General features: G+C 33.4%; 4 protein-coding genes across 6 annotated transcripts; all 4 read left to right on the forward strand.

The window, feature by feature from the left end:
- Positions 1-2659: 2659 nt before the first annotated feature.
- Positions 2660-3478, forward strand: LOC124931724 (secreted RxLR effector protein 161-like). Its single transcript, XM_047472270.1, has 3 exons — positions 2660-2951; positions 2997-3241; positions 3410-3478. The coding sequence occupies exons 1-3, from the start codon at positions 2660-2662 to the stop codon at positions 3476-3478; spliced, it is 606 nt and encodes a 201-aa protein (XP_047328226.1).
- Positions 3479-4860: 1382 nt separating this feature from the next.
- On the forward strand, positions 4861-10553 carry LOC124918854 (histidine kinase 1-like). Of its 3 annotated transcripts, none has more exons than XM_047458916.1 (13): positions 4861-4995; positions 5085-5314; positions 5388-5630; positions 5984-6781; positions 7069-7316; positions 7385-7544; positions 7630-7756; positions 7835-7924; positions 7993-8145; positions 8221-8290; positions 8379-8421; positions 8935-9090; positions 9176-10080. In XM_047458916.1, exons 2-13 carry the CDS (start codon positions 5147-5149, stop codon positions 10070-10072), a joined length of 3153 nt encoding a protein of 1050 aa, XP_047314872.1. In that variant the 5' UTR covers positions 4861-4995; positions 5085-5146; the 3' UTR covers positions 10073-10080. The 3 variants fall into 3 exon arrangements, with proteins under 3 accessions (XP_047314872.1, XP_047314875.1, XP_047314873.1); XM_047458919.1 differs by adding an exon at positions 10149-10553 and having other exon boundaries at positions 4893-5314; positions 9176-10051; XM_047458917.1 differs by having other exon boundaries at positions 4894-4975.
- A 2644-nt stretch (positions 10554-13197) lies between these two features.
- On the forward strand, positions 13198-15127 carry LOC124921418 (proteasome subunit alpha type-7-like). The gene is made up of 3 exons (XM_047462081.1): positions 13198-13494; positions 13734-14148; positions 14762-15127. The coding sequence occupies exons 1-3, from the start codon at positions 13322-13324 to the stop codon at positions 14918-14920; spliced, it is 747 nt and encodes a 248-aa protein (XP_047318037.1). The 5' UTR covers positions 13198-13321; the 3' UTR covers positions 14921-15127.
- Positions 15128-16388: 1261 nt separating this feature from the next.
- LOC124931731 (prostatic spermine-binding protein-like) lies at positions 16389-27468 on the forward strand. Its single transcript, XM_047472282.1, has 3 exons — positions 16389-16508; positions 16595-16781; positions 27347-27468. The coding sequence occupies exons 1-3, from the start codon at positions 16389-16391 to the stop codon at positions 27466-27468; spliced, it is 429 nt and encodes a 142-aa protein (XP_047328238.1).
- The last annotated feature ends 437 nt before the right edge of the window (positions 27469-27905 follow it).

A 27905-nucleotide genomic window follows, 5' to 3' on the forward strand; every position in this document is an offset into this window, starting at 1 on the left:
GGAGTCCTAGCGAGCCGACACTCTACATCAAGCACGGTGAATCCAGTATGCTCATAGTCTCTCTTTATGTTGATGACTTGATATTTACTGGAAATGATGAAAACATGATTAATGAGTTCAAAACTGATATGATGAAGAAATATGAGATGAATGATTTGGGTTTGTTACATTACTTCTTAGGTATTGAGATTGATCAAAATGATGGAGGTGTGTTTATTTGTCAAAAGAAGTATGCCCAAAGTATTCATTCAAAATTCAAAATGGAGTATTGTAATCCCGTGATGACTCAATTGGTTGTAAATGAGAAGTTGGTGAAAGATGATGGTAGTGGTGATGTTGATGCATTGTGTTGGGTTTCTTTGCCTAGAATATTCTTTTTGTATGATTGTCCCACATCGGAAGATGATGGGAGTTGGGGAAGTTTCTTAGTGTATAAAAGAAACTCTCCCCTCTTTGATTCATTGCACCCAATATTTGTTAGTTCTCTTTTGAACTATTCTGAGTATCTGTAATCCGTGTTAACGATTATAGTGAAATATTTTTCAGTGGCTCTGCCCGTGGATTAGTCAGCAATTTTGCTGGATACCACGTTAAATCGGGTGTCGTTTTCATTCTGTCTTTTACTATTATTATCATTGTTCTTGCATCCGCATAACAAACTGGTATCAGAGCAGGGTTGTTCAGATCTGCTCAGGCAAGAACGATGGTTGGATGTAAAAGTTTGAAAGCCGACAAGTTTACCGAGAGGAATAGTTTCAGTCTGTGGTAGATCAAGGTCCGGGCATTGTTGAAAACAACACGGCCTATGGGCTCCCTTGATGAAGCCTGCACATGTCCCACCACCTGCTGATATGAAGTCTTTGGAAGAAAAGGCACACTCAACATTGCTCTTGGCTTTGGCAGACGATATCATTACTGAGGTGGCTGAGGAGGAAACCGCTGCTGGTTTGTGGTCTAAGCTGGAGACTTTATACATGAAGAAGAGCTTAACTAACAAGTTTCTTTTGAAGCAAAGTCTGTTCAGTCTGCGTATGCAAGAAGGTACATCTCTTAGAGATCATATAGATCAATTAAATGTAATATTATTAGATCTGCGTAATATTGATATTAAGATAGATGATGAGGATGCTGTCTTGACTCTGTTAGTTTCTTTACCAATATCATATGAAAACTTTAGGGAGTTTTTCATTAGTGGTAAAGATTCATTGGCTTTAGAAGAAGTTAGATATGCCCTTCACAGTAGAGAATTGCGACATAGCTGTAGTGGCATTGTTTCGGACAGTCAGGTTGTTGGGCTAATTGCAAATAACCAACAGGGATATGGTAAACCGGGGAAAAAGGAGTTCCCCAAGAAACCAGTCAGTAGGGGTTCGAAACCAACAGATGTGTGCAATTACTGTAAGGAAAAGGGACATTAGAAGAATGAATGTCCAAAGAAGAGACAAAATCAACATGAGAAGGCACCAGGTACTGTTGCAGTTGCTGAAGATGGTACAAATTCCGAAGAGGATATTGCCTTAGTTGTTGATGGTCACACACATTACACTAATGTGTGGGTTCTGGAGCATCTTATCATATTTGTCCTAGGAGGGAATGGTTTTCAACCTATGAGCAGATAGATTGTGGTGTCGAGAAATAGGTGGAGCAGGAAATGACTGAGGCTAGTTGTGAAGCAGAGGAGAGTTTTTCTCAACCACTTTCAGCGGTAGATTTTCCATTTGTTCCATCATCATCTGTAGAACATCAAAATCTAGCTCTTAATCGCCCTAGAAGAGCTAATTTTGGTGTACCTCCTTCAATGTATGTCTATGAGGACATGGTTGCCTATGTTTTATAGGTTGTAGAGGAAATGGATTCTCATGAGCCATCCACCTATAAGGAAGCTGTTACGGGTACTGAGTCTGTCCAATGGCTTGCTGCCATGGGAGATGAGATGGCATCACTTCAAAAGAATCAGACTTGGGAATTAGCTAGAATACCACCAGGGAGAAAAGTTGTCACTTGTAAATGGTTGTTCAAGAAGAAAGAAGGGTTGTTACCAGTTGAGGGGGTCAAATATAAGGCCAGGTTAGTTGCTAGAGGGTTCAGTCAGAAAGAGGGAGTGAACTATAATGAGATATTCTCACCAGTAGTCAGACATACTTCTATCAAGGTGCTACTTGCTATAGTTGCACATCAGGACCTGGAACTTGAACAGCTAGATGTGAAGACAGTTTTCTTACATGGAGAGTTGGAAGAAGAGATATACATGACTCAGCCAGATGGTTTTCAGGAACCTGGAAAAGAGGAATATGTTTGCAAGTTGAAGAAGTCCTTATATGGACTGAAACAGTCCCCGATGCAGTGGTATAAGCGGTTCGATAGCTACATGTTTAAGATTGGCTATTCAAGGAGTCCGTATGACAATTGTGTCTACTACAACAAACTCAAAGATGGTTCCTTCATCTATTTGGTATTGTATGTAGATGATATGTTGCTAGCTACTGAGAAGAAGTCTGACATTCAAAAGTTGAAGGGACTACTCAGTATAGAATTCAAAATGAAGGATTTAGGTGCTGCTAAGAAAATTCTGGGAATGGAGATCTATAGAGATAGAAGTCATAAGAAGTTATTCTTGTCACAGAAGGGGTATATTTAGAAAGTTCTATCAAGGTTTGGAATGGCTACTACTAAGCCTATTGATACTCCTAATGCTTCAAATGCACATTTGTCTGTAGCATTTGCACCTAAATCATCTCAGGAAAAGGAATACATGTCACATGTTCCTTATGCTAGTGCAATGGGAAGCTTGATGTATGTTATGGTCTGCACTAGACCGGATCTTGCACATGCTGTTAGTGTTGTCAGTAGGTTCATGGGAGACCCCGGTAAGGAACACTGGCAAGCAGTGAAGAGGATTTTCTGCTACCTCAAGGGTACATCTGATATTGGTCTCAGTTATGGTGGTGATAGTTAGTGTCTAGTATCTAGTTACTCAGATTCTGACTATGCTGAAGATGTAGACAGTAGAAGATCGATGACCGGTTATGTATTCACGCTTGGTGGTTCTGTTGTGAGTTGGAAGGCTACTCTGCAGCCGACAGTAATCTTGTCTACTACAGAGGCAGAATATATGGCCTTGATAGAAGCTGCTAAGAAGGGAATCTGGTTGAAAGGATTGGTTAGTGACTTGGGTCTACACCACGATCAAGCTTCAGTGTACTGCGACAGTTTGAGTGCAATATGCTTAACCAAGGATCAAGTTCACCATGAAAGAACAAAACACATTGATGTGAGGTACCATTTTTCTGAAAAGTGAGAAGAGGATCAAGGTAAATAAAGTGGGGACTTCAGACAATCCAGCTGATATGTTTACCAAGCTGGTTCCGCAGAGCAAGTTTCAACACTGTTTGAACTTGCTCAATGTTAGAAGCTGTTGATTGCCCTTGAAGGGGCAAGGCCTGAGGCAGAGCAGGTCACATCTGGGCATTCAGTGTAATGCATCTGTTTTGTTTATCTGGGCATTTAGTGTAATGCATCTGTTTTGTTTATCTAGGCATTTAGTGTAATGCATCTGTTTTGTTTATTTGGGTATTCAGTGTAATGCATCTGTTTTGTTTATCTGGGCATTCGGTGTAATGCATCTGTTTTGTTTATCTGGGCATTTAGTGTAATGCATCTGTTCTGTTTATCTGGGCATTCAGTGTAATGCATCTGGCACATCTGGTATTTAAAGTACATCTGGTGCATCTGGCTATCTGGGAAAATATTCAAGTCAAGGTGGAGATTTGTTGGTTTCTTTGCCTAGAATATTCTTTTTTTATTTTGGATGATTGTCCCACATCGGAAGATGATGGGAGTTGGGGAAGTTTCTTAGTGTATAAAAGAAACTCTCCTCTCTTTGGTTTATTGCATCCAATATTTGTTAGTTCTAAGTTTGGTTGAGAGTTTGTTGTATCTTACGACTACAAGACCCGATATCATGTATGCACCGACCAAGCAAAATTCATCTTGAAGTTGCAAAGAGAGTTTTGCAATAAATTAAAGAGATTATGGAGTATGGTCTCATGTTTGAAAGAAATGATAGTGAAGATATTGAGTTGTTTGGGTTTTGTGATAGTGATTGGGCTAGAAGCATGGATGATATGAAGAGTACATCTGGGTATTGTTATTCACTCGGTTCATGTATTTTTTCATGGGCGTCGAAGAAGCAAGAGAGAGTTGCACATTTCTCCGCCGAAGCCGAATACGTATCGGCAAACGAAGTAGCCAAACAAGTGGTTTGGTTAAGAAAGATTTTAGAAGACATGGGGAAGAAACAAGATATGGCTACAGTTCTCTTTTGCGATAGTAAATCGACAATTGCTATGTCGAAAAATGCGGTATTTCATAGTCGAACAAAACACATCAACCTCAAACATCACTATATTCGTGAAGCAGTTGATGATGAAGAAGTGATGATTAAGCACGTAAAGACCGAAGATCAACTTGCAGATATCTTCACTAAAGCACTTCCTTTGAACAAATTCGTCTAGAGATTTGTTGGGCATGACCAACAAAAACATTAAGGGAGAGTATTAAAATTAATGTTTTTATTTAAAATTAATGTTTTTTTAATTAATTATGATATTGATTAGTATAATATGGGAGGTTATAAGTTATGTTATTTAGTTATTTAATTCTAAGATAAATTTTTTTTTTATTTGATCATATATATTCATCACGTAATGAGAAGATGGAATAACAGATAAAATAATAATAATTTTTTTTTTAACTTACTTTCCTTATTTTTTTCTTCAAACCAACAAAAACAAAATTCAAAGAATAGGTCTAAAAGTAACAAAGAAGAAAATTAATAAATAATGGTCATGGCTATTGGGTGTTCAAATTAGATGCATGCAGTTGGAAAGTAGAAGAAAGGAGAAGGTGAATGAAGAATACAAGTGAACAGCATTACAAATTCCCACTTCTGAATGAACTAGGCAACAAATTAATGGTGCCTCCATAAAGTTTGAAGTGACAGTCATTCTCTCTCTCTCTCTTCACTTCTTCTACTTGCAGATGTTTCATGTCATCATCATCATTCTATTACATTTCCTTGCCAGATTAAAACCCCGACGACCTAAGAAGAAGAAATCCATTCTTTCATCTCTGCTGCACCATCACTATGAGGATTCTCACCGTAATTTCTCGATTATGTGAAAGGAACAATAACAGGGTTCCTCGCGGAAGAAGAGCCTTCCGCAGAGATATTGAACAAGACGAGTTTGAATACGCCTGCACTCATTGTCTATCGTCTTATTACAGTGTCTTCGTTGTCCGTCTTGCTATCATGGTTTGTACTACAGTTTATACTGTCTAAAGCGTTAATTAATCATGGAATTCACTCATCTTCTTCGTTTGTGCAGGTGATGCTGGCGATTTTGATCGGATTGCTTACGCTACTCACTTGGCACTTCACTAGGGTTTACACAACGGAATCGTTGGAGAGTTTGGCGTACGGACTCCGGTATGAGGTTCTGCAACGTCCGATTCTGCGTATGTGGAATATATTGAATTCGACTGTAGAGATCGCTACTGCTCAGGTTAAGCTATCCGAGTATGTGATTAGACGATACAATAAACCTGCAAATCAAGCAGAACAAGTTCAGGTTTTCATTCATTCCTTGATATTCTTTCATTATTCCTAGAAGGAGCATCATTAATCTTCAATCATTTATTTAGTTTGAGCCAAATTTCAACTAAAAGGGCATTTAAACATGGGATGTTCAAGTGTTTCTTTCACCTCTACACATTGAAAACATGATTCAGCTTACCAAGGAATGCTAGTCATAAGTTGAACTGGTGTCTATGAACAATTTTTAAGGACGAAACCAGCTTTCACCATTTTATTGTTATTTAAGTTCAATGCTTTTGTAGTATTCCATATTCCTTCTTTGAGGTTATCATAAACATTCATTATGACGAATTTACTTTTTTATTTTTGCTTGTTCTTCTCCATCAGCTCTATCAAGTAATGAAGGATGTAACATGGGCATTATTCGCAAGTAAAAAAGCTCTCAATTCAATCACCATAAACTATAGAAACGGTTTTGTTCAAGCCTTTCACAGAGACCACCGAAGCAACAACACATTCTACATATACTCCGATCTAGTTAACTACTCCATAACAGAATCCAACAACACTGAAAACCTCTCTTCATCCCACGAAGGCTGGAATGATCAATCAATTCGCAGCAACGTTTCTGCAATTTGGTATCGAGAGCAGTTGGATCCAATAACCGGCGACAGAATAGGAAAACAGAAACCAATTCCTCCAGATGATCTGATCAACATAGCCGGCCTTTCACAAGTACCAGACAAAACAGCGACATGGCACATCGCGGTTAGCAAATACACTGATTCGCCTCTACTCTCGGCTGCTCTTCCTGTGTGGGATCCATCGAACCAGAGCATAGTTGCGGTTGTGGGAGTTACAACGGCTCTATACAGTGTAGGGCAGTTAATGAAAGAGCTGGTTGAGTTTCATAGTGGACATATTTACTTGACTTCTCAACAAGGATGGTTGCTTGCAACTTCTGCAGATGCCCCTTTATTCAAAAACACCACAAATGGGCCGAATCTTATGATGGCTGTTGATTCTCATGATCCTGTCATTCGTCTGGGAGCCTCGTGGCTGCAGAGAACCTATGGAAATAATAATTTCCCTCCTAGCCATGAAATTCACGCAAAGAATGCTAAGCTTGGAGGCCAGCTTTATTACATTGATTCGTTTTTTCTCAACTTAAAGAGGCTTCCCATGGTAAGAATCTCTCCAATTCGCAAATTTGAATCATTTTCGCGATGAGATACTCCCTTTTGGTAGAACAATATTTACTTTTCCAGAAGATCAGAAAATGTTAACTAAACAATTTCCTGTAAGATGATCTAAAAATTTGTCAAAAACTCGTTTTTTTCATTCATTTTTTACCCAAAATAGTTTCATCTAATTCAATCATACTTTTCATACAAAATGCAAACAAATAATTTTCAAAAGTGATTGTCATGAAATACCACTTTTCAGAAAGGTCACTAAGCTTTTTTTTTCAGGTTGGTGTGATTATAATCCCAAGAAAGTACATAATGGGGAAGGTGGATGGACGTGCGTTTAAGACATTTGTCGTATTGATATGTGCTTCGGTTTGTATACTGGTTATTGGATGCGTTTGCATCTTCATATTGACGACTGGAGTTTCAAAGGAGATGAAGTTAAGGGCAGAGTTAATAAGCCATTTGGATGCAAGAAGAAAAGCAGAAGCATCAAGCAATTACAAGAGCCAGTTTTTAGCAAATATGAGGTATTTAAAAACTTTTTTTCTCTTTTCTATTTTGGCAAACAAAACCAGTTGATTTTATTGTGTTACAGTCATGAATTACGGACACCAATGGCTGCTGTAATTGGATTGCTCGATATCCTTATAAGTGACGATTCTTTAACGAATGAGCAATTCGCAAACATTACCCAGATTCGTAAATGTTCGACTGCTTTACTCCGGCTTCTGAACAACATTCTGGACCTTAGTAAGGTGAAATTACAATGAAACACGGTTTTTTATTTTATTTTATATTACGAGTTTATATTTAAAAGCTTCGTTGTTAAAATGTTGACAGGTTGAATCCGGGAAACTGGTCCTGGAAGAAGCCGAGTTTGATCTGGGAAGAGAACTTGAAGGTCTTGTTGATATGTTCTCGTTTCAATGCATCAATCACAATGTTGAAACTGTTATTGATCTCTCTGGTATGATTCTATTTTCGGTTCAACTTTTTTTTCCTTTAGTTTTTGGTTGTTCTTAGTCTAAATTCTGAGTTGTGACAGATGACATGCCAAGATTGGTTCGAGGTGATTCGGCGAGAGTAGTTCAGATATTCGCAAATTTGATTAGCAATTCTATCAAGTTTACAACATGTATGTGTGTGTTTAAAAGAAATTATTATTATTTTCATCGAATTTAGTCTTTAATAAATGGTTTACAGCGGGATATATTATTGTTCGAGGATGGTGTGAGGATTCTAACACTTCAAGAAACAGTTGGAAATTATCTCTGAATCCAAACCATGGAAAGAAATCCAGTAAAAAGGAGAATAAAATGAAGATTCTTTGGTTTGAAGTTGATGATACAGGCTGTGGTATGATCAAATAATCATTTGAATTTACTTACTACCTCTGTTCAACAATCTTATAAAATCATGAACTTCTTTCAGGAATAGATCCAAGCAAATGGGAATCTGTTTTTGAAAGCTTTGAACAAGCTGATCCTTCAACAACTCGCCTGTAAGCACAAGATTACACAACTTGTAACTGATTGGTAATGGCAAATTTAAAAATTTTATCTCACAGTTTATTTTTTCCAAATAATCAGGCATGGTGGCACGGGTCTTGGGCTATGCATTGTGAGAACATTGGTGAGTAAGATTCATTTTGAAACACTTTTGTATCTGGATCCGAGTTTGGGTGAAAACTCGCCAGTGAATTTCTACAAAAATCCATATGGGGTATTTGAGATTATTTTCAAATAACCCACTATCTAATCAATAATATACCTCATTCAATCTCTAAAACTATATGTTTGTACCCCTATTGTCTTTTTATCTAAATAACATGATTTTCAGTAACCTACATCAAACAAGGTTATTTGGAAATAATCGCTTAGTTATTTAAATAACCCTAGATTAAACAATGTCTTGGTATTAAATGTGTTGCTCTCGGGCACACATTGGAAATCGCGCAACCTTCAAATGACTTTTGTTGTCGATTCAACTGTCCAATTACCTTCACTGTGCGGCACATGCACCCAGTTGCCAAATGAATTCTCTTCTTGATCGATTCACATGCAGATTAAACGATGTTTTCAAATAAAACTGATTTATCTTGCAAATTATTTGAAGTCAATAAATTATGATGATGATGATGAACAGGTAAACAAAATGGGTGGTGAAATCAAAGTTGTAAAGAAGGAAACTCCAGGGACTTTAATGAGGTTATGTTTATGTCTTAACACCCCACCATTAGTAGATGGCAATGGAGAATTTGGCCAAGGCATGATCAACAACTTCAGACAACATAAAATGATGGTCAAGTTTCTTTCTTCATCTTATTAGCATCAGTCTCTTCAATATGAAATTCTAAACCTAAAACTGCTTCAAATTTTGATTGCAGGTCTTGTTTGCAATTAATGGAAAAATGGGTAAATCCATTATGTCGCAGTGGTTACAGAAAAACGGAGTTCTTACATGTGAAGCATCCGAATGGAATGGCCTGACACAAATTCTTCACCAACTCTTTCCAGTTGAGACCGATGGAGGTATAAAAACAACAACACGTCTAGAAGTATCAAAGAGTTCTTCGATGTTCATCATAATGATCGAAATTAGCCTACTTGACTTAAACACCAGCATATGGAAAGAACAGCTAGATTTCCTCGATAAATACTGTAAATCCGCAAAATTCGCGTGGATACTAAACCACGACACGTCAAACAGTGTTAAGACGGAGCTTCGAAACAAAGGGTATCTGATAATGGTGAACAAACCGCTATATCAAGCAAAAATTATCCAGATTCTGGAAGCTGCAATAATAAAGGATAGAAACTCTAAAACTGATGAGAATGATGGGTTGCATCATGAATGTGTTGTAACTGATCCCATTCAGTATGGAACAGTTAGTTCCTCGGATGATTCCGATAAATCTGGAATTGAAAGTCCAAATTTTGTAAAAGAACGGAATCAACAGTCGATTATGGCTGCTGGTAGTATTATTAGGCATCCTAGAACAGAAAGTGCGATGAAACCACTGGAAGGATTACAGATATTACTGGCAGAAGATACTCCTGTACTACAGAGAGTTGCGACGATAATGCTGGAGAAAATGGGTGCTTTTGTCACGGCGGTTGGTGATGGAGAGCAGGCAGTTAATGCCTTGAGAGCTACACTTTCTGCAGAAGAAGAATCTCCTTTAGAAGAAGATGGTAATAGAAGAAATCAAAATGGAATCAAGGCTAGTCCTCCTTTTGACCTGGTTCTAATGGATTGTCAGGTAAGAAAGATCTCCCAATAGTTTTCTATCTCATTCGGGTTAGACCCAACATTGTGTTAATAAAGTTTAGCATTTTTCTACTTAAAAAAACAAACAGATGCCGAAGATGGATGGGTACGAAGCGACGAAAACCATTAGACAGTCAGAAAAGAGCACAAATTCTCACATTCCAATTGTGGCATTAACAGCACATGCAATGTCATCAGATGAAGCAAAATGCTTGCAGGTTGGTATGGATGCTTACTTAACAAAGCCTATTAATTCCATCCTCATGGTTTCAACCATCCTTTCATTGACAAAAAAGAGAAAGAACCTGACTGAACTGAATGAATTCCACAAGCAAAATGTAAAATGAAGTTGTATTAGTTCTTATATATATATGATGTATCAATACAAAAATGAGTCTAAATAGGCCTTTTCAATCATCATCTTATATTGTAACATGTTGATAGAAATATTTGTATATTAATTAATTAATTAGAAATGTGTAACTTTATAAATGTTTTGTATTGATATTAATGTATATGAATATTTATTTTTCCTTCTCGGATAAATTTGTTCTGGTTTTCTGGCTAACCATATAAATATCATTCTTGCTTCACTCCTGACAAACTGGATTTAAATTGTCAGTAAGGATTTAAAATTTGCCACCAAATACCCTTACACAAATGTTTTCTGCAAGCAAGAATATAGAATTATGTTTTGGGTTATGTCTATTAAGTGGTTTTCGATCTGAATGATTTCGTTTTAACCGGGATGATATTAGTGTTTCATGCAAAAACACGACTAAATATGCATAACATAAACTATAAATATATAAGAGTTTTAAGTTTTATTGGTATAATAATATAATATATATTATTATTATTATATCATAAATAATAACATCAACTATATATTTATATATATATATTATATAAAAGAGTAATGATACATACAGTAATTACCTCATTTGAAAAGAAATTGAAAATATATCTTAAAAAAATACTAAGAGAGAGAAAAATATTTTTTCTTTCTTTCCAAATGAGGTCTATGCGAAGGTGTATAACTGTGTTGTATATATAATTTTATCATAAATAAATTTTATTTTTTCTATATGATATAAACCATATCCTATGTACTATAAAGCTTATGTTTGGTACAATGTATAAGACTGTTAGTATAGGATAATTGTATATACAGTAAATTATTATGTTTGTTTGGTTAGTTAATACTCATATGTATAGTAATATTTAGGTATAAATTGTACCTTGAATTGAGTATAATATAATACATATTCTAACTTGTTACAAGGATATATAAACTTTTATAAAATTTAATATTCCTCATTTACCCTTTTTGATTTTATAAAATTATAATTTCTTTATTATATTTTAAAATATAATAATAATAAATTATAAATATATATATTTAATTGGGTTTAATTTTATAATTTAAATAATAATAATAAATATTTACTTATTTTTATTTGATTTTTAATTTAAATATATATATATATTATCTCTATAAACAAAAATTATATTATAAAAAATTTAAATGTGACAATTTTATATCTGATTAAATAAAATAATTATTTAAAAAAACAAATAATGTTAATAAATAAGGATGACAATTTGAAACCATCCCGCAAAAACTGAAACGAATTGCCCCGTTTGGGCCGGTTTTTTCCGAAACCGAACGGGAATGGTATTTGTGTCCCCCGTTCCGCCCCGATCTCACCCCGTTTCTGTCCCGAACACTATAAATATAATTAAATATATTAAATTATAAATATATTTATCTATTTTTTATATTTTATAAGAGTAATAAGTTTATTTCTTTATAATAATATAAATTTTTAATATATTACCATATATATTATATTAAAAAATTCGTTTATATAATTTTATTATTTAAAAAAATATATATTTTATTAACGGTGCCCCTCGGGATTTTCTGAAACCGAACAAAATCGAATGGAGTGGGGATGGTATTAAAAAAATCCCCAAAATAAAAACGGGGCGGGAATTGTAAATGAATTTCCCGGTCCCGAACCGCCCCATTGTCATCCCTAGTGTTATATATAATTAATTTATAAAATAAAATTTTATTACATTATTAATAAATAATATTTATAATTAATTATATAAATTAGTGATATTATTATTAATTAATAAAACTTATATATATATATATATAAATTATTTCTAAAATTAATTTATAATTATACCATTCTAATTTAAAATATGATTTTATTAAAATTATTATTATTAATTAATATATAAATAAGTTTTATTTATATAATTATATAAATTAAATTATGAGGAATTATATAAAAAATAATATAATTCATATAATATTATTATTTATTTTAAAAATACATTAATATAATAATTATATATTATTTTTATTAATTTTAATATAATTAATAATACAAACTATATCTAAAATAAATATTAAGATAATAATTTATATAAATATAAGGATAAAATGGTCTTTTATATTTTTACTGCTTTCTTATACCACCAACCAAACACAAAAATAATAAAATCTATATAATTTATACATATTTTATATTCCAAACCAAACACTAAAAACCTATATAATTTATACCTCATAATAGCTCCTTACAATTTATACCCCTTATAATTTATACCTATATAATTAATACTATCTACCAAACATAACCTTAGGTATTAAAAAAAATCAAACTAAAACTGATTCAACGTTTTAATTAATTAGTTTAAAGATGAATTGCTAAATTAGATCAACCTATCTAGTTATAATTTAAAATATTATATTTAAGTTGGTTACAATTTATAGTTAAGAAGAATAAACAAATTTTTTTAATAACTAAGTTTTCAATTATTAAACTATAATATGCATAGTTAATTATAGCTGTTTTCAAAACAAAATTGAGATAAACTTGTATTATTTAATAATAATTTTTAGAAAAGAAATAAAATCGATGGAATTGATTAAACCGTCCAAACTTGACCCATTTTCTAAAAATGATTTCAATAAATTAGTTATGTAAACATCCCAATTAAATATCTCTAAAAAAAAATAAGAAGATCTAAATATTGAATAGAGTTGTTTTTTCAAATAATAGAGTGAATAGACGAAAAGAACCCTAATAAGACTAAGACTGCTGGTATCTTTTCTTCCAAGAAAAAAGAAAGAGAGATCACCTATAGTCTATAGAACACCCAAAGAAGAGAAGAGCAAATCACAATCAAACAATCGAAGAATCGAGGAATCAGCAGCATCTAGAAGAAGAAGAAGAAGATAATGGCGAGATACGACAGAGCCATAACTGTATTCTCCCCCGATGGACATCTTTTCCAGGTCGAATACGCCCTCGAAGCTGTTCGTAAGGGAAACGCCGCCGTCGGCGTTAGGGGCACAGACACCGTCGTCCTCGGCGTCGAGAAGAAGTCCACGGCCAAGCTCCAAGATTCCAGGTCCTCTCCTCCTCCTTCCCTTTCCCATCTTTCTACTTCCTAGGGTTACGATCTTACATTGTCATAACTCAATTTTCTTCATTCTCATCCATTTCCTCCATTAAAGTTTCCATCTTTTTTCAAATCGCTCATAAATGTTGCTGCTGCTGCTGCAATCATTGATTGTTTCATTTCCCTGCTGTGAATCTCTGTCTATAGATCCAAGTATCATTTTAATAGATTTAACCCTTGTGATGCAGATCAGTAAGGAAGATTGTAAACCTGGATAATCACATTGCATTAGCCTGTGCTGGGCTTAAAGCAGATGCCCGTGTCCTTATTAACAGGGCACGTATAGAATGTCAAAGCCACAGGCTTACTGTTGAGGATCCAGTAACTGTTGAATACATTACTCGTTACATAGCTGCCCTCCAGCAGAAGTATACACAGAGTGGTGGTGTCAGGCCATTTGGGCTTTCAACTTTAATTGTTGGCTTTGATCCCTATACTGATGTACCATCACTCTATCAAACTGACCCATCAGGAACATTTTCTGCCTGGAAGGCTAATGCAACTGGAAGAAATTCCAACTCGATGAGAGAATTTTTGGAGAAGAACTTTAAAGAAACTTCTGGCCAAGAAACTGTCAAACTTGCTATTCGGGCCTTGCTCGAGGTGAGTCTCTCTCTTTTTTTCTTTCTCCATGTTCAATATTTGTTTGATTATATTAGCTTAGACCCATTTTTTAAAATATCTGCTGTAATTGTTCTTTCAAATTCATATTAAAACACTCAAAAACAGTTTTCAAATAGGTTTTTTTCAAACACTTTTTTCATTGAGTTATCTCATATGTAAGTGGATTAAGATGAGATCACATTAGAAATCAGAACTTAGTTCTGTTAAATTGTTGTTTCATCTATTACAAGGCTTGTGAGTTTATGTGAATACTATTCTTCTTCACTTTTGGTATTGCACATCTATGTAATAAGAAAGATGCTTTTGAGTTTTGATTAATGTTTTGTCGAACTTGAAGAATCTTTGTTTAGTGTTTTTTTCTTTCTTTATAATAAGGAAAGTATCATGTTTGAACAATGTGGTTCAAGGAAGTCCAAACTCTTATAAGCGGCTTGTTTGATCTGGGATTATTTTGAAACAAAAGTGGTTTATTTGAACTAATTGGTCTAAATGAACATAATATTTTGAAGAATAAAGGAATAATATTTTAGTATTTTAATTGACGATGTGATAACTTATGTATTCTTTATTTTGTACCCATGATCATTATTAGGTTGTTGAGAGTGGAGGAAAGAATATCGAAGTTGCTGTTATGACAAAGGAGGGATTGCGTCAACTTGAAGAAGGTGAGATCGATGCTATTGTTGCTGAAATTGAGAAAGAGAAAGCGGATGCTGAGGCTTCCAAAAAAGGCCCTCCCAAGGAAACATAATTTTCTTCTTTGATCAGATTTTAAGATATACTTGACTTCATTTGCATCAGTTAGTACTCTCAGCAAGGCTATATTTATCTGCACAACTCTTTGTTTTAAATGTCATTTCGAGGCCTGTACCGATCAAATCATACCCGAAAAGGAAGATTTTGGTAGACAGAAAGGCTGACCTCAAATTCAAAAAATGTTTTTCAGTGTTATTGTGTTGTAGAGTATATTTATCATCGAGATGTAGGGATGCCATCCGAGTGGGTCGAGTTATGGTTATGTTGGGCATAACCCACTTCTTTGCGATTAGGGTTATATTGAAGTAGGTAGGGTTAACCCACTACAATTAATTGGATGGGTTGGCATTTTACTTTCATCATCCTTATGTTGATTGAAGATTGACAAAAATAACTCATTCTCAAACACATTCACCTACTTCACTTTTTATTTCAAAGAAAATTCTCTCCCTTTAATTCAAAAAGATAGTATTGTTGGATCAAAAGTTACTTTTTATTTTTCTATAGAATTTAACTTTAATCTAGAGGCATCCTCTAATAAATGAGTTTCTTGTTATTTTGACCATATTTTGTTTTTTTGATGATAGTTATCATTATGTAGAATTTTTCGGTGTTGCTTACAAACCCTCGGATAAAGACAAATATCATTGTTGCTCAGAATTTTGTATAGAAATTTTTCCGACGCCGCTTAATTAATTTGTTTGGCTTACTCTTCGTCATTGTTAAATATTTTCATTATAATTTTAATATTTGTAAATTTGTAAAATTTAACCTCTATTATATTTTATTATTTACAAATTAATTATTTATTACTCCTTTAATTTAATGAAAATAATTCCTTATAAAAAGAAAAAAAAATCCAATTCAACTTATTAAAAATTGAAGGTTCAAATTTTAAATCATTTTTATATTTGATAACATAAATTAAAATCTTTTAATTTTAATAAAATTGAATATCCAAATATATATATATATATATATATATATATATATAATATAATGTAAGTTCAACCCAAGTCCATATATCCATTACGCCTTAAGTTAGAAAAGTTGGTGCTTACTCAAAAATTACAATTTGTGTATCAACTAAGAGAGAGAGAGATATGTGCCGTCGTCCTCATCCTCGTCGTCCTCGTCGTCGGGTTAATTTAGAGGTACATTCATTTCATAATCTGCAGTAATTATTAATTAATTAATCTTCATGAGATCGATCATCCTTAATTAATTTATCAAACATTTTACAACTTTTCCGAGGAAGTTTCATTGTTCTTAATTTATTTGAAAATAATTTGATTAAGAATTTAAGAACTTCTTGGACCAAAAATGATTGGAATCTTGAAATCAAGAAACGAGAAAATTCAAATTCAAGTGGAATTCTTTGGAATGTTTTTGACAACTTTGATAATCTTGATCATCTTTGAATATTTTTATTTGTTTGTTTGTAATTGAAGATGGTAAGAAAAATGATAGATAGGGAGAAACAACGATCAGCTGATACTCTTTTTAACTACTCAAGATTTGTACTTATGTGTCTATGGAATAATCAACTACGACCATGTGAAATGAGATTGCATCTAATGCAGGTAATTCATTCATTCATTGTTTATATATATATAACTTCTTCATTCATTCTTAGTGATTAATTAATTATTTGTTTGAATATTTTCAGGAGATTTCTGGCTTGGCCATTCCATGGATGATGGATCATGGCTCATTTTCCGATGATGGAGAGGATCTTGTTTATGATGATAACAGCGAGGGTGATGACGCTGACGCCGACGATGATGACAGTGACGACGACGACAGTGACGAGGACAATGAGGACGAGGACGATGAGGACGATGACGATAATGATAGTAATGAAACAAATAGTTCATCCAACTCCGATACATCAAATTTATCATATTGATAGTTTTCGTACAATATAATCTTTTTCGCTATATTTTTTTGTTGCTAAGATTTTTCCTTATAATTTTTACTATTTGGTATTTTTTAAGAGTTAACATGTATATAGATTGGTAGTTGTTTTTCTTTAGTCCTTGTTTGTGTCCTTTCTTTTCACTGCATATTGACATATATACTGTGAATGATCCAACATAACGAAAGAGAATTATTTTCTATTGTCGCCTGCGGTTTAATGATAATAACTTTGGCAGTCAATAAAATGATTTGTAATTGAAGATAGTAAAAAAAGATAGATAGGGAAAAACAACAATCAGCTGATATTCTTTTTAACTACTCAAGATTTGTACTTATGTGTCTATGGAATAAATAACGACGACCATGTGACATAAGATTGCATCTAATGAAGGTAACTAATGATTAATTGTTTATAGTTATATAACTTAATTAATGTTGGAATTAAGCTAATTCCATTAATAAATGGAAATAAGATTGTGAATAAATAAAATCAAATAAAATTCACACAAATTCAAACGTGAATTAACGGTGAGTATAATGTTATGATAAACATTTAACTTTAATTGCCTATCAATTGGCTAACGTTTAGACTTTTCAATTTGCTAGCATTGAATGTCTAACATTGTATTTCAACGAATTAAAATTAACGTATAGGCGTTACGGACTAATTGACAAATTAATGAGCAATATTCATTGCTAATAAACGTTTTGGATGGTTTTATTTGAAAGTTTAATTCTCAGCAATATATACCCATTCATTATTCATTTCACATCACAACTTTATCATTTCATTCTTTCTTACTCTAAAATTCCAAAAGCCATCTTCTTATTTTTTGAGTGTTCTTCAAGTTCTTCGCTCGATATTTTCCGTTAAAACCCGATGATAGTTCAGGTACGTTGATCAAGTTCGACGAGTAGTGATTTCAGTGCAGAATCACTACTGGATTCGTTATACCCTGGGAGATAGCCATCTACGATAATCTCCAGCACAAACGGGAGACGATGGAACTGTTTTAAGGGAAATGTGTCTAACACATACCTCAAATCAACATTTTATTTGGTGATTTCGTTCTTGTAATATTGTATTTATTTAATTTATTTGTAACATCATTATATATATATTTTTTCTGTTATTTCAAGACATTATTTCTAACAATCTTAAAACAGTTTCGTGTGCTAAGTTATTTAGTAGTTTTTGCCGTCGAAAATCTTTGTCTTTGATGTTTCAGAAATACGAGTTGCGGTGTTGCGAAAGAGATGATGTTCATTTCGAAAAAAATGAAAAAGATTCATCTTAAGGAATCAACAAATAAAGATAAGTCTTTATTGCATATAAATATGTTTGATTATTAACACATATGTTCTTATGCTTTTAAAGCTTAGTTTTATAGGCTAATATATTTTGATATGAAAATTTTCTCAAGAAACATTAATTTGTATATTCATTATACAAATGTTATATATAAAATAAATTAGAACACAATAATTTAATTTGTTCTAGTCTTATTTAAAGATTTGTTTGGTTATTAAAATTATAAATAATAATGAATGAAAATAAGTAAGTAGCTAATATGTTAGCTTTCAATTTTTATAAAATTTATGGTGTTAAAATTAATTATAATTGAAACATATGGTTTCAGTTTTAAAATAATTAATTATAATATATACCTTCTTTTTAATTAAGTAATATAGTTAATAAGAATATGGTAGGATGATTTAATAAATAAAGAGAAATGATATCTTTATTTATACATATCTTTATTTATACATTGTTTTATATATTACATTTTATTATGGTAGTAAGTTATCGTTTTAAATGTGTATATATTCATTGGTTGACAGAGTCTGGTCAAATATGAAGTATAAGTTGTCTCTAGAAAGAAGACAAAAGGTCATAAAAGCGATACGACAATGAAATGGCGCATTGGTGCAGTGGTTCAAAGTTTAGACGCAATGGTGCGTGATGGAAGGGAGGTCCCTTGTTCAAATCCAACTGATAAGATGATTTCTTTTGTAGTGGAACCATTCAAATTTCTTTTATAGAAATTATTAGATGAATGTAGCCAATGATTTATTTCATAGAAATCTGATGTGTTATAAAATGACTAGTCATTTATGTTGAAACCATTCCAATTTCTTTTGTAGAAATTATGAGTTGAATGGGGGTAGTCAATGATTTCTTTATAGAAATCAGATTTGTTAAAATGACTCTAGTCATTGATATTAAAACCATTTCAATTTCTTGTGTAGAAATTATGAGTTGAATGTGTAGTCAATGATTTCTTGGTAGAAATCAGACTCGTTAAAATGATTCTATCCATTAATGTTGGAGATGAATGAGGTAGTTAATGATTTCTTTATAGAAATCAGACTTGAGTCATTGATGTGAAAATCATTATAATTTTTTGTGTAAAAATTGTTAAATGAAATGAAATGGGGCACTATAGAAATCATGTGATTCATAATGACAGAAAATGAAGGTCATATGTATAATGAGATTAAATAAGTTATTTGTTTTAGAACTTATTCTAATCATGCATTTAAAGAGACACGATTATGTTAGTCGAAATTGTCTTCGCAAAAATTGTCTTGACGAGAATAATCTACTCAGATTTATTTTGAACATGCATAGTCGTTTAACGTCGATTATTGTTCAAAACATGGCAATGTAAGTGCTTCAATTAAAATATGAAATATATTTGTAGATGTGAAATATATTTGTAGATGTGAAATATATTTGTAGATATGAAATATATTTGTAGTTATATTTAATTTGATTATGTGCTAATTGATTATTAATATAAATCATGCATATTAGCTAATAATATGATGATTAATGTTATTCATAATAAGTATGATTATCTAGAAATTTATATATATATAAATTAAGATTTATTTTCTATCTATTTTTATTTTAATAGATAATTTTGAAATTTGTCACAAATCATGTGTTATTTGATTGACAAAGATTTGTTATAGAATGTTAAAGGTCACCTAATTAATTAAGAAACGAATAATTGATGACATGAATATTTATTTATATAATTAGTTTGTTTTATATTTGATTAAAGATAAATGATCAACATTCTAATTAAGTGTAATAATTAATATTCTAATTAATTATCATGTATTTTTTAAACGGTATTTTTAATGATAAATGAAATTATATTAATATTTGTTTAATAATATATGAAATATTATTTATTTGATTATGTTTCTATGTTATTGATTATATATATTATAGTTGTTTTGTTGTGGTGACAAAAATTCATAAAGCAATAATATACAATATAATATATATGGATATATTAATTTTGGTTTAATATAATATATTTGATATACATTGTTCAACGCATCATTAAGACTTACTTAATTTGATAATTTTGAAATCAAATAATTACAAGGAAAGTCTTGTTTGATTTGAGAATAATGTGGTAAACGTGCCGATATTATGGGATGTAAACGTGCAACCGAAAATAAATATTTGAGCGACTTCGGTCAAAGATGTTTGAAATATTATGATTTCTTTTGTAGAAATCATGTGATACGGTGAATATTTATTTGATTAAATATTCTAATTTCTTTTATAGAAATGAAGTGTTAAAATAAATATTTTAATTAATTAAATATTTTAATTTCTTATGTAGAGATTATGCGAAGAATGATTTATAAATGAATAAACATTCTAATCTCTCGTATAGAAATTATGTTTTATTCAATTAAATATTTATAATATAGTTATTTTATTCAATGTGATACCAACACGAATGTGGGGGCAAATATTGTTATTGATTATAACACAAAAATAATTGTGTATATTATGATAAATGTAAAAATAATTTGTTGTTAGAGAAATGTGTTCTCCATAAAAGATAAAGTTGCGCAACTTTATAAAAAGAAATAAAATAACAAGAAAATGTCTTTTTTTTTTTTTTTTTTGGAAAACGACTTAGCGTCATTTCATTAAAAATTCCCAAAAACGGGAAAAAAAACCACGAGTTTAAGAGATCATTCTAGACAGGCCTAGAATGATTTTGAAGTCGTAACATTCTGAATAAAAGCTAAAAACGTAAATGAATTATCTGTTTACAATGCTTTCAATTCTAGTGAGTTTAAAAAACGGTAAATTTCAGTTCCTGCAGATATTCCAGTTCTGCTCTGTGCTTGGAATTCCTCTCCACGTTCCCGCGAGGGCGCTGCAGTCCGATACAATATCTTTCCATAACTCGTCAATGCTCCTACGGGTTCTATCATATACCCTTGCATTCCGTTCTTGCCAAATGTTATACACCACTACTCCAAAGCCGCACTTGAACACGCTTGTTGCAAATCTATTTCCCTTGGCTTTGAGTAGTGTCGCTTCTTTGATTTCATTCCATTCGCTCGGGAAACTGATCAGCTCTAGGCTTTTATAGAATCTGTCCCAAAGCTCCGAAGCAATACAACAGCTCCCAAATAGGTGATCTATGGTTTCTTCATTTCCTATGCATAAAAGACAACTCGCGTCCGGGATGCTCATATACTTACTGATACGATCACGTGTGCTGAGTCTTTCCCAGAAGGCGAGCCATATGATGAACTGGTGTCGAGGGATAATCTTCGTTGACCATACAAGAGGAGCCCATTCTACTTTCTACGCTTTTTCCCGGATTACCTCCCATATTTTCTTCAATACCAGCTTCCCATTGTCCTCAGCTTTCCATTCATGAATATCCGGTCTGTCGTGTAGTTGTATGTTACTTATATGATCAAGTATCCTCTTTCCTTCTGGAATTCTTCTCAAGAGCAAGTTCTAATTCCCGTATTTGATGTCTCTGATTTTCGCTTTTGCGCAGTCCCTTCTGATACGAGTATTTTGAAACTGCTCCTTGTCGATGATAGGCTGGTTTTCAAACCAAGGGTCGTGCCAGAATAGAGTGCATTTCCCGTCCCCTAGTCGGATTTCATAAAGATCTGCAATATCGCTTCTTAGTTTAAGAATCTTTTTTAGAGACCAGCTCATACCTTCGTGAATTTTGCAGGTCCAGATGCTGGTTTCGTGTTTCATAAATCTCGTATGCACCCATTTGATCTATAGTGACTCCTGATTGCGCTCCAAAGCCCACAAATGCTTGAAGGTTAGAGCCTTGTTCCACTCGATACAGTTCTTCAAGTCGATGCCTCTCTCGTCCTTCGGTTTGCAGAGAGCGGTCCATTTGACTTTCTTTCCTCCTCTTCCACTATTACCCCAGATAAAGTTTCTCATCAGTGTGTCGAGTTCCTTCATTACCTTTTTCGGAATGACCATTTGCTGCGCCCAATAGCCAACTATGCCCATAACCACGGTTTTGATAAGTTCGATCCTCCCTACATAAGAAAGTTTTTTCGCTGCCCAGCCAGATATCGTGTTTTTTACCTTTTCAATCAGCGGCTTGCAGTGTGAGATCTCGATCTGCTTCGCAGTTAACGGAATTCCTAAGTACCTTATGGGAAATCTGCCTTCCTTGATGCCCATGATGTTGAAGATGTCCTGCTTTGTTTCGTCCTTCACGCCTCCATAAAATGCCACACTTTTACTTTCATTAATAGTTAAACATGTTACCTCAGAAAAGAACGTTAGTGCAGCCCTAATAGTTTTAATGGAATCAACGTCCGCGTGCGCTAGAATGAACAAATCGTCAGCAAAGCATAAATGTGTTACCTCCTCTACCTCACAGAATGGGTGAAAGATGTATGGACGATTCTTTCGGAACATCGCCATGATAGCTACGAAAAGGTAAGAAGAGGGGGGTCCCCTTGCCTTACCCCGTTTTCACCCTTGAAATAGCCTCTGTGGACTCCATTGACGCTAACAACAAAGCAGGATGATGAAACGCATTGCATAATCCAATCGATAAAAATCATAGGAAAAGCAGAAACAACAAGAAAGTCTTGAATGGCTTCCCATCTAACATAGTCAAAAGCTTTCTTGATATCTATTTTGAAAGCCACTCTCGAGGATATTTTCTTTTTCCCGTAGCCTTTTAATAGGCTCTGCATGAGAAGAATATTATGAGAGATTGTCCTACCGGGGATGAATGCAGATTGATTAAGATTTATTATTTTTCCTATAACATTTTTAAAACGTTTAGAAATGATTTTTGAAATTATTTTATAAATCACATTGCAGCAGGAAATTGGTCTGAAATCTTGTACTTTCTCAGGTACCGCAGTTTTGGGGATCAAGGTTAGGACCGCTGTATTCCATTGCTTTAACATCTTCTTGTTTTTGAAAAACTCCTGAACCCCATCAGTAACATCTTTACCCACAACCGACCAATTATCTTTGAAGAACTGTGCATTAAACCCATCAGGACCCGGGCTTTTATTCCCATCAATACTAAACAGAGCTTCTTTAACCTCAACCTTCGTGACCACCCTTATCAACTCGCGACTATCTTCTGCAGAGATTTTCTTATCAATAATTTGATACAAGGTATTCAGGTGACTTTGATGCTGCTTTCTTGTACCCATAAGCTGTTTATAGAAATCAATAGCCAGATCTTGGACACCCTTTTGACCCTGAACATATTCACCATCATCATTCTTTAGCCTGTACACATTGTTTCTCATGTTTCTAGCCTTGCATTTTCTGTAGAAGAAAGTTGTGTTTTTGTCACCCAACGAAAGCTAGCTTTGTCTTGATTTCTGGCTAACAAAATTCTCTTTAAGCAGACTCAACTTCCTGAAGTTTTCAAGCGCATATCTTTCTGTTTCATTGAGTTGTTCATCACTATCATCCCTTAATAACTTTTTCTGAACCTCTTCCAGTTCTTCTCTAGCAGCCAGAACTCTATTGGAGATATTGCTGAACTTCTTCTTGTCAAAGCTTTGAAGATGATTCTTCAGGAGCTTAAGCTTCTCAGAAACCCTGTACATGTTGGAACCTCTGACATCTGTTGACCATACGCTTTCGAGGATACCCTTGAATTTATCGTTATCCATCCAGAAATTGAAAATTTTAAAGGGCCTTTTGAACCTTTCTTCCTTTTCCCAGAACAATTTAATCGGGCAGTGATCCGATATACCCGGATTCAAAACATGAAGTTGACTTCTCGGAAATTGGTTAATCCAGTTCTCATTTACCAGACATCTGTCAATTCTACTTTTTCTAATTTGTTCATTCCCTCTCGTAGAAGACCAAGTGAAGAAGTTCCCAGAATTGGTAGGCTCGATACAACCCATATCTCTGATGCAGTCATTAAATTCAATCATATCCCGAGTAATTTCAGATTCTGGGCTACAATCAGATTCGTTTCTAGTTACGTTGTAATCACCGAGGACAACCCAAGATTTATCAATACCGATCCAGTTTCTAAGACAATTCCAGAGGAGTCTTCTGTCCGTGCTTGAGTTGCTACCATAGACAATAGCAAGATTAAACACGATTCTTGTGATTCTGTCTTTGACCTCCACCAGGATTGTTTATCATTCGAAAAAAGAGTCATCACCTCAACAACTTTGTTATCCCAAATAACCCAGATTCTGCCCGTTTTGTCATTTGAGTTGTGAATGATTTCCCAGCTACTATTAATACACAGTTTGCTAACCTTCTCAACGTTCCGACTTTTGACTTTTGTCTCAAGAATACCCATAATAGTGATCTTCTGATTCTCAATAATCCTCCTGATTTATTTACATTTTAGAGGGTCATTGAGTCCCCTTATGTTCCATGTCACTATATTCATGAATGAATATAAGTGTTGGGTTCCTGACTTTCCAGACTGTCCTGGACCTCTTCATCAGAGAAATCATAAGCACCACTTGCCTCACTATCCTCAATGGCTATAGTTTGATTACATGGAATACTATTGCCATTATGTGAGGGTTGCCTCATGTTGATCTCATCTTCTCCCGTGATAGATTTAGTAGCTTCTAGATCCAGGATCTTTCTGCTTTGTCTTCGATTTTCATCTTGTTCTGCTTTAGTAGGTCTTTTCTGACTTTGAACCTCTTCACTACTGGATTCATGTTTGTTATCGGTTTTTATTCGCCCTACTTCAGAATTAAGGCTCACTGCCTTATTCAAGACCAAATTGTCTTCTTCTGCACTTGATCTTTTGATTTCACAAAACCTAAGATTTCCCAGTCCATTCTCAAGAGCTTCTTTATTACTTATTCCAAGATTCTCTTGTTCATCATCTCGAAAGGTGGCTCTGAGCCCAAGGGTCAGGTCATTTCGAATTTTGATGACATTGTTTTTTAGGTTCATGCTTGCATTCCTAGAACTGTGAAGAGTAGACTCACGACCTATTGGAGTGCCTTCAAATCCAATTTTGCTTGTTTTATATGGGCCAAGTATTCCCCGTCCCATAGATCTTTGAATTTCAGAAACTTTGGAACTAGGACATGTAGTTACATCAAGACCAGTTCTTTGATCAGTATTGGGATCGGTGGAGTTAGGACCAACAATAGTATCATCCACAATAATAGGACTTGTGTAGTATTATGACCAATATAGCCGGGATCAGCAATGGTTGCACATTTTTCATCAGGACCTGTAGTAGCAAGTCCGATAGCTTGAGTAGTTTCATGATCAACAAGTCCAAGACCAGGCTTAATATGGTCAATATGGCTAGGAATAGTAGCTTTATGAGAAGCTCTAGGACCGGTGTGTCTATGTCCAGCTTTATCAGGACCGATACCCTGACCAGGACTGACATTTTGAACATGACCTATTCTTGAGAAAACAGAATCCCTAGGACCGGTGCCCTGAACATGACCAATATGATCAACGTTAGCCAAGTAAAATATATAATCGTTTACACGAAGGAAGAATAGTTCAAAGACATTTTGTCTACTAGTTAGCCAAGTAAACAATATTTTCATAAAAAAAATTAAATGATAAGCATGTACGAATAACTATGCTTCTTATTAGAAGATGTTCCAAGGTTAACTAAGAATGTACCAACATAAATTTCTAATTATTGTGATAGTAATTATAAATTGGACAAGCTTAGAGTCAGTGACAAGTCTAGACATACACGTCTTAGACATAATGTCATTAGACTATACTCTTTAATGGAGTTATCAAATTTGACTATGTAAGTCAAAGATAACATTGTGGATCCACTAATCAGATTATTGAATAGAGAGATAGTTTGAAATCTTTTGAGACATTAGCCTACTATAAGTTGGTATGAAGGAAAACACAACCTATGCAGACTGGAGATCCCAAGAACTAGGTTCAATGGGACAACCTAATTGTACTGACTTGGAAAATTATTGTTGAGAATTAATCCTATAACAAAACAATATATATTTTGACGAGGATAAGCATGTCGCTTTTAATGATTCTTTGTGAGCAAAGAGATCATCTATGTGAGGGAGAAGTGGGGCCGCTTCGAAGGAATTGCACGGCTCAATTCTAGACCCACTCACAGAACCATGCGCGTGTTCCATGGCCAAAACGGACGCAACCATGAGAGCTTGACATGTATCAAGGAGAATTCTATGTGAAAGTGTGTAATCGTTTACACAAATGGAAGAATAGTTCAAGGACATCAAGTCTACTAATAGGCTAGTAAAGTTATATACTTTCATAAGGGAAGGTTCAAAGGGTTACACCTACTTATCCTATGTAGAATTCAACTGTTGAACCTTTCACCGGGTTAATCTTTCAATTTCTATTAATGTGGGGGATTATTGGAATTAAGCTAATTCCATTAATAAATAGAAATAAGATTGTGAATAAATAAAATCAAATAAAATTCACACAAAATTCAAACGTGAATTAACGGTGAATTTAATCCAAATTATAATTAAATATTAATTATTTAATTAATATTTAATGCCTAATTAGAAAATTAAAGTATAATGTTATGATAAACATTTAACTTTAATTGCCTATCAATTGGCTAACGTTTAGACTTTTCAATTTGCTAGCATTGAATGTCTAACATTGTATTTCAACAAATTAACGTATAGGCAACGATGTTAATTAGTTACGGACTAATTGACAAATTAATGAGCAATATTCATTGCTAATAAACATTTTGGATGGTTTTATTTGAAAGTTTAATTTTCAACAATATATACCCATTCATTATTCATTTCACATCACAACTTCATCATTTCATTCTTTCTTACTCTAGAATTCCAAAAGCCATCTTCTTATTTTTTGAGTGTTCTTCGAGTTCTTCGCTCGATATTTTCCGTTAAAATCCGGTGATAGTTCAGGTACGCTGATCAAGTTCGACGAGTAGTGATTTCAGTGCAGAATCACTACTGGATTCGTTGTACCCTGGGAGACAACCATCTACGATAAGCTCCAGCACAAACGGGAGACGATGGAACTGTTTTAAGGGAAATGTGTCTAACACATGCCTTGAATCAACATTTTATCTTGTGATTTCGTTCTTGTAATATTGTATTTATTTAATTTATTTGTAACATCATTATATATATATTTTTTTATGTTATTTCAAGACATTATTTCTAACAATTAATTATTAGTGATTTCATTTGCTTGAATATGTTTCAGGAGATTTCTGGCTTCGTCATTCCATGGAAGATGGGACATATATGTCATTATCTAATGATGACTATGATGGTCTTTGTGTTCATAACCACGTAAACGACTACAACGATGATGATAATGACTAAGACAATGATGGCGACTATAACAATGACGACTCCGACGATGATCAAAATGATGGACGATGAAACAAATAGTTCCTCTAACTTTGATCCATCGAAGTTATCATAAAGTTTGACAGCTTTAATACAATATTACCATTTTCGTTATATTTTATTTTATTAATATATGGATAAATATATGATATATGTTTACATAGATATGCCTATGTTTTGAGTTTGTAATTAAATTATGTTTGATTATAATTTATACATTGTTATTATAAATGTTTTTGCTAAGTTATAAACTAAATATTAGTTAAATAATTAGTTTATACATTAGCTAAAATAATAGGGACCAATGTAATATTTTAATACATATAAAAGGGAGACAGTCCCTTAGGATCAGTTACTTTTTGCTAATTCTCAATTCATCGAAACATAATTTCTCTCTAGCTTTGTTTTGG

The sequence above is a fragment of the Impatiens glandulifera genome, chromosome 1, assembly GCF_907164915.1.
Source record: "Impatiens glandulifera chromosome 1, dImpGla2.1, whole genome shotgun sequence".
NCBI classification, from domain to species: domain Eukaryota; kingdom Viridiplantae; phylum Streptophyta; class Magnoliopsida; order Ericales; family Balsaminaceae; genus Impatiens; species Impatiens glandulifera.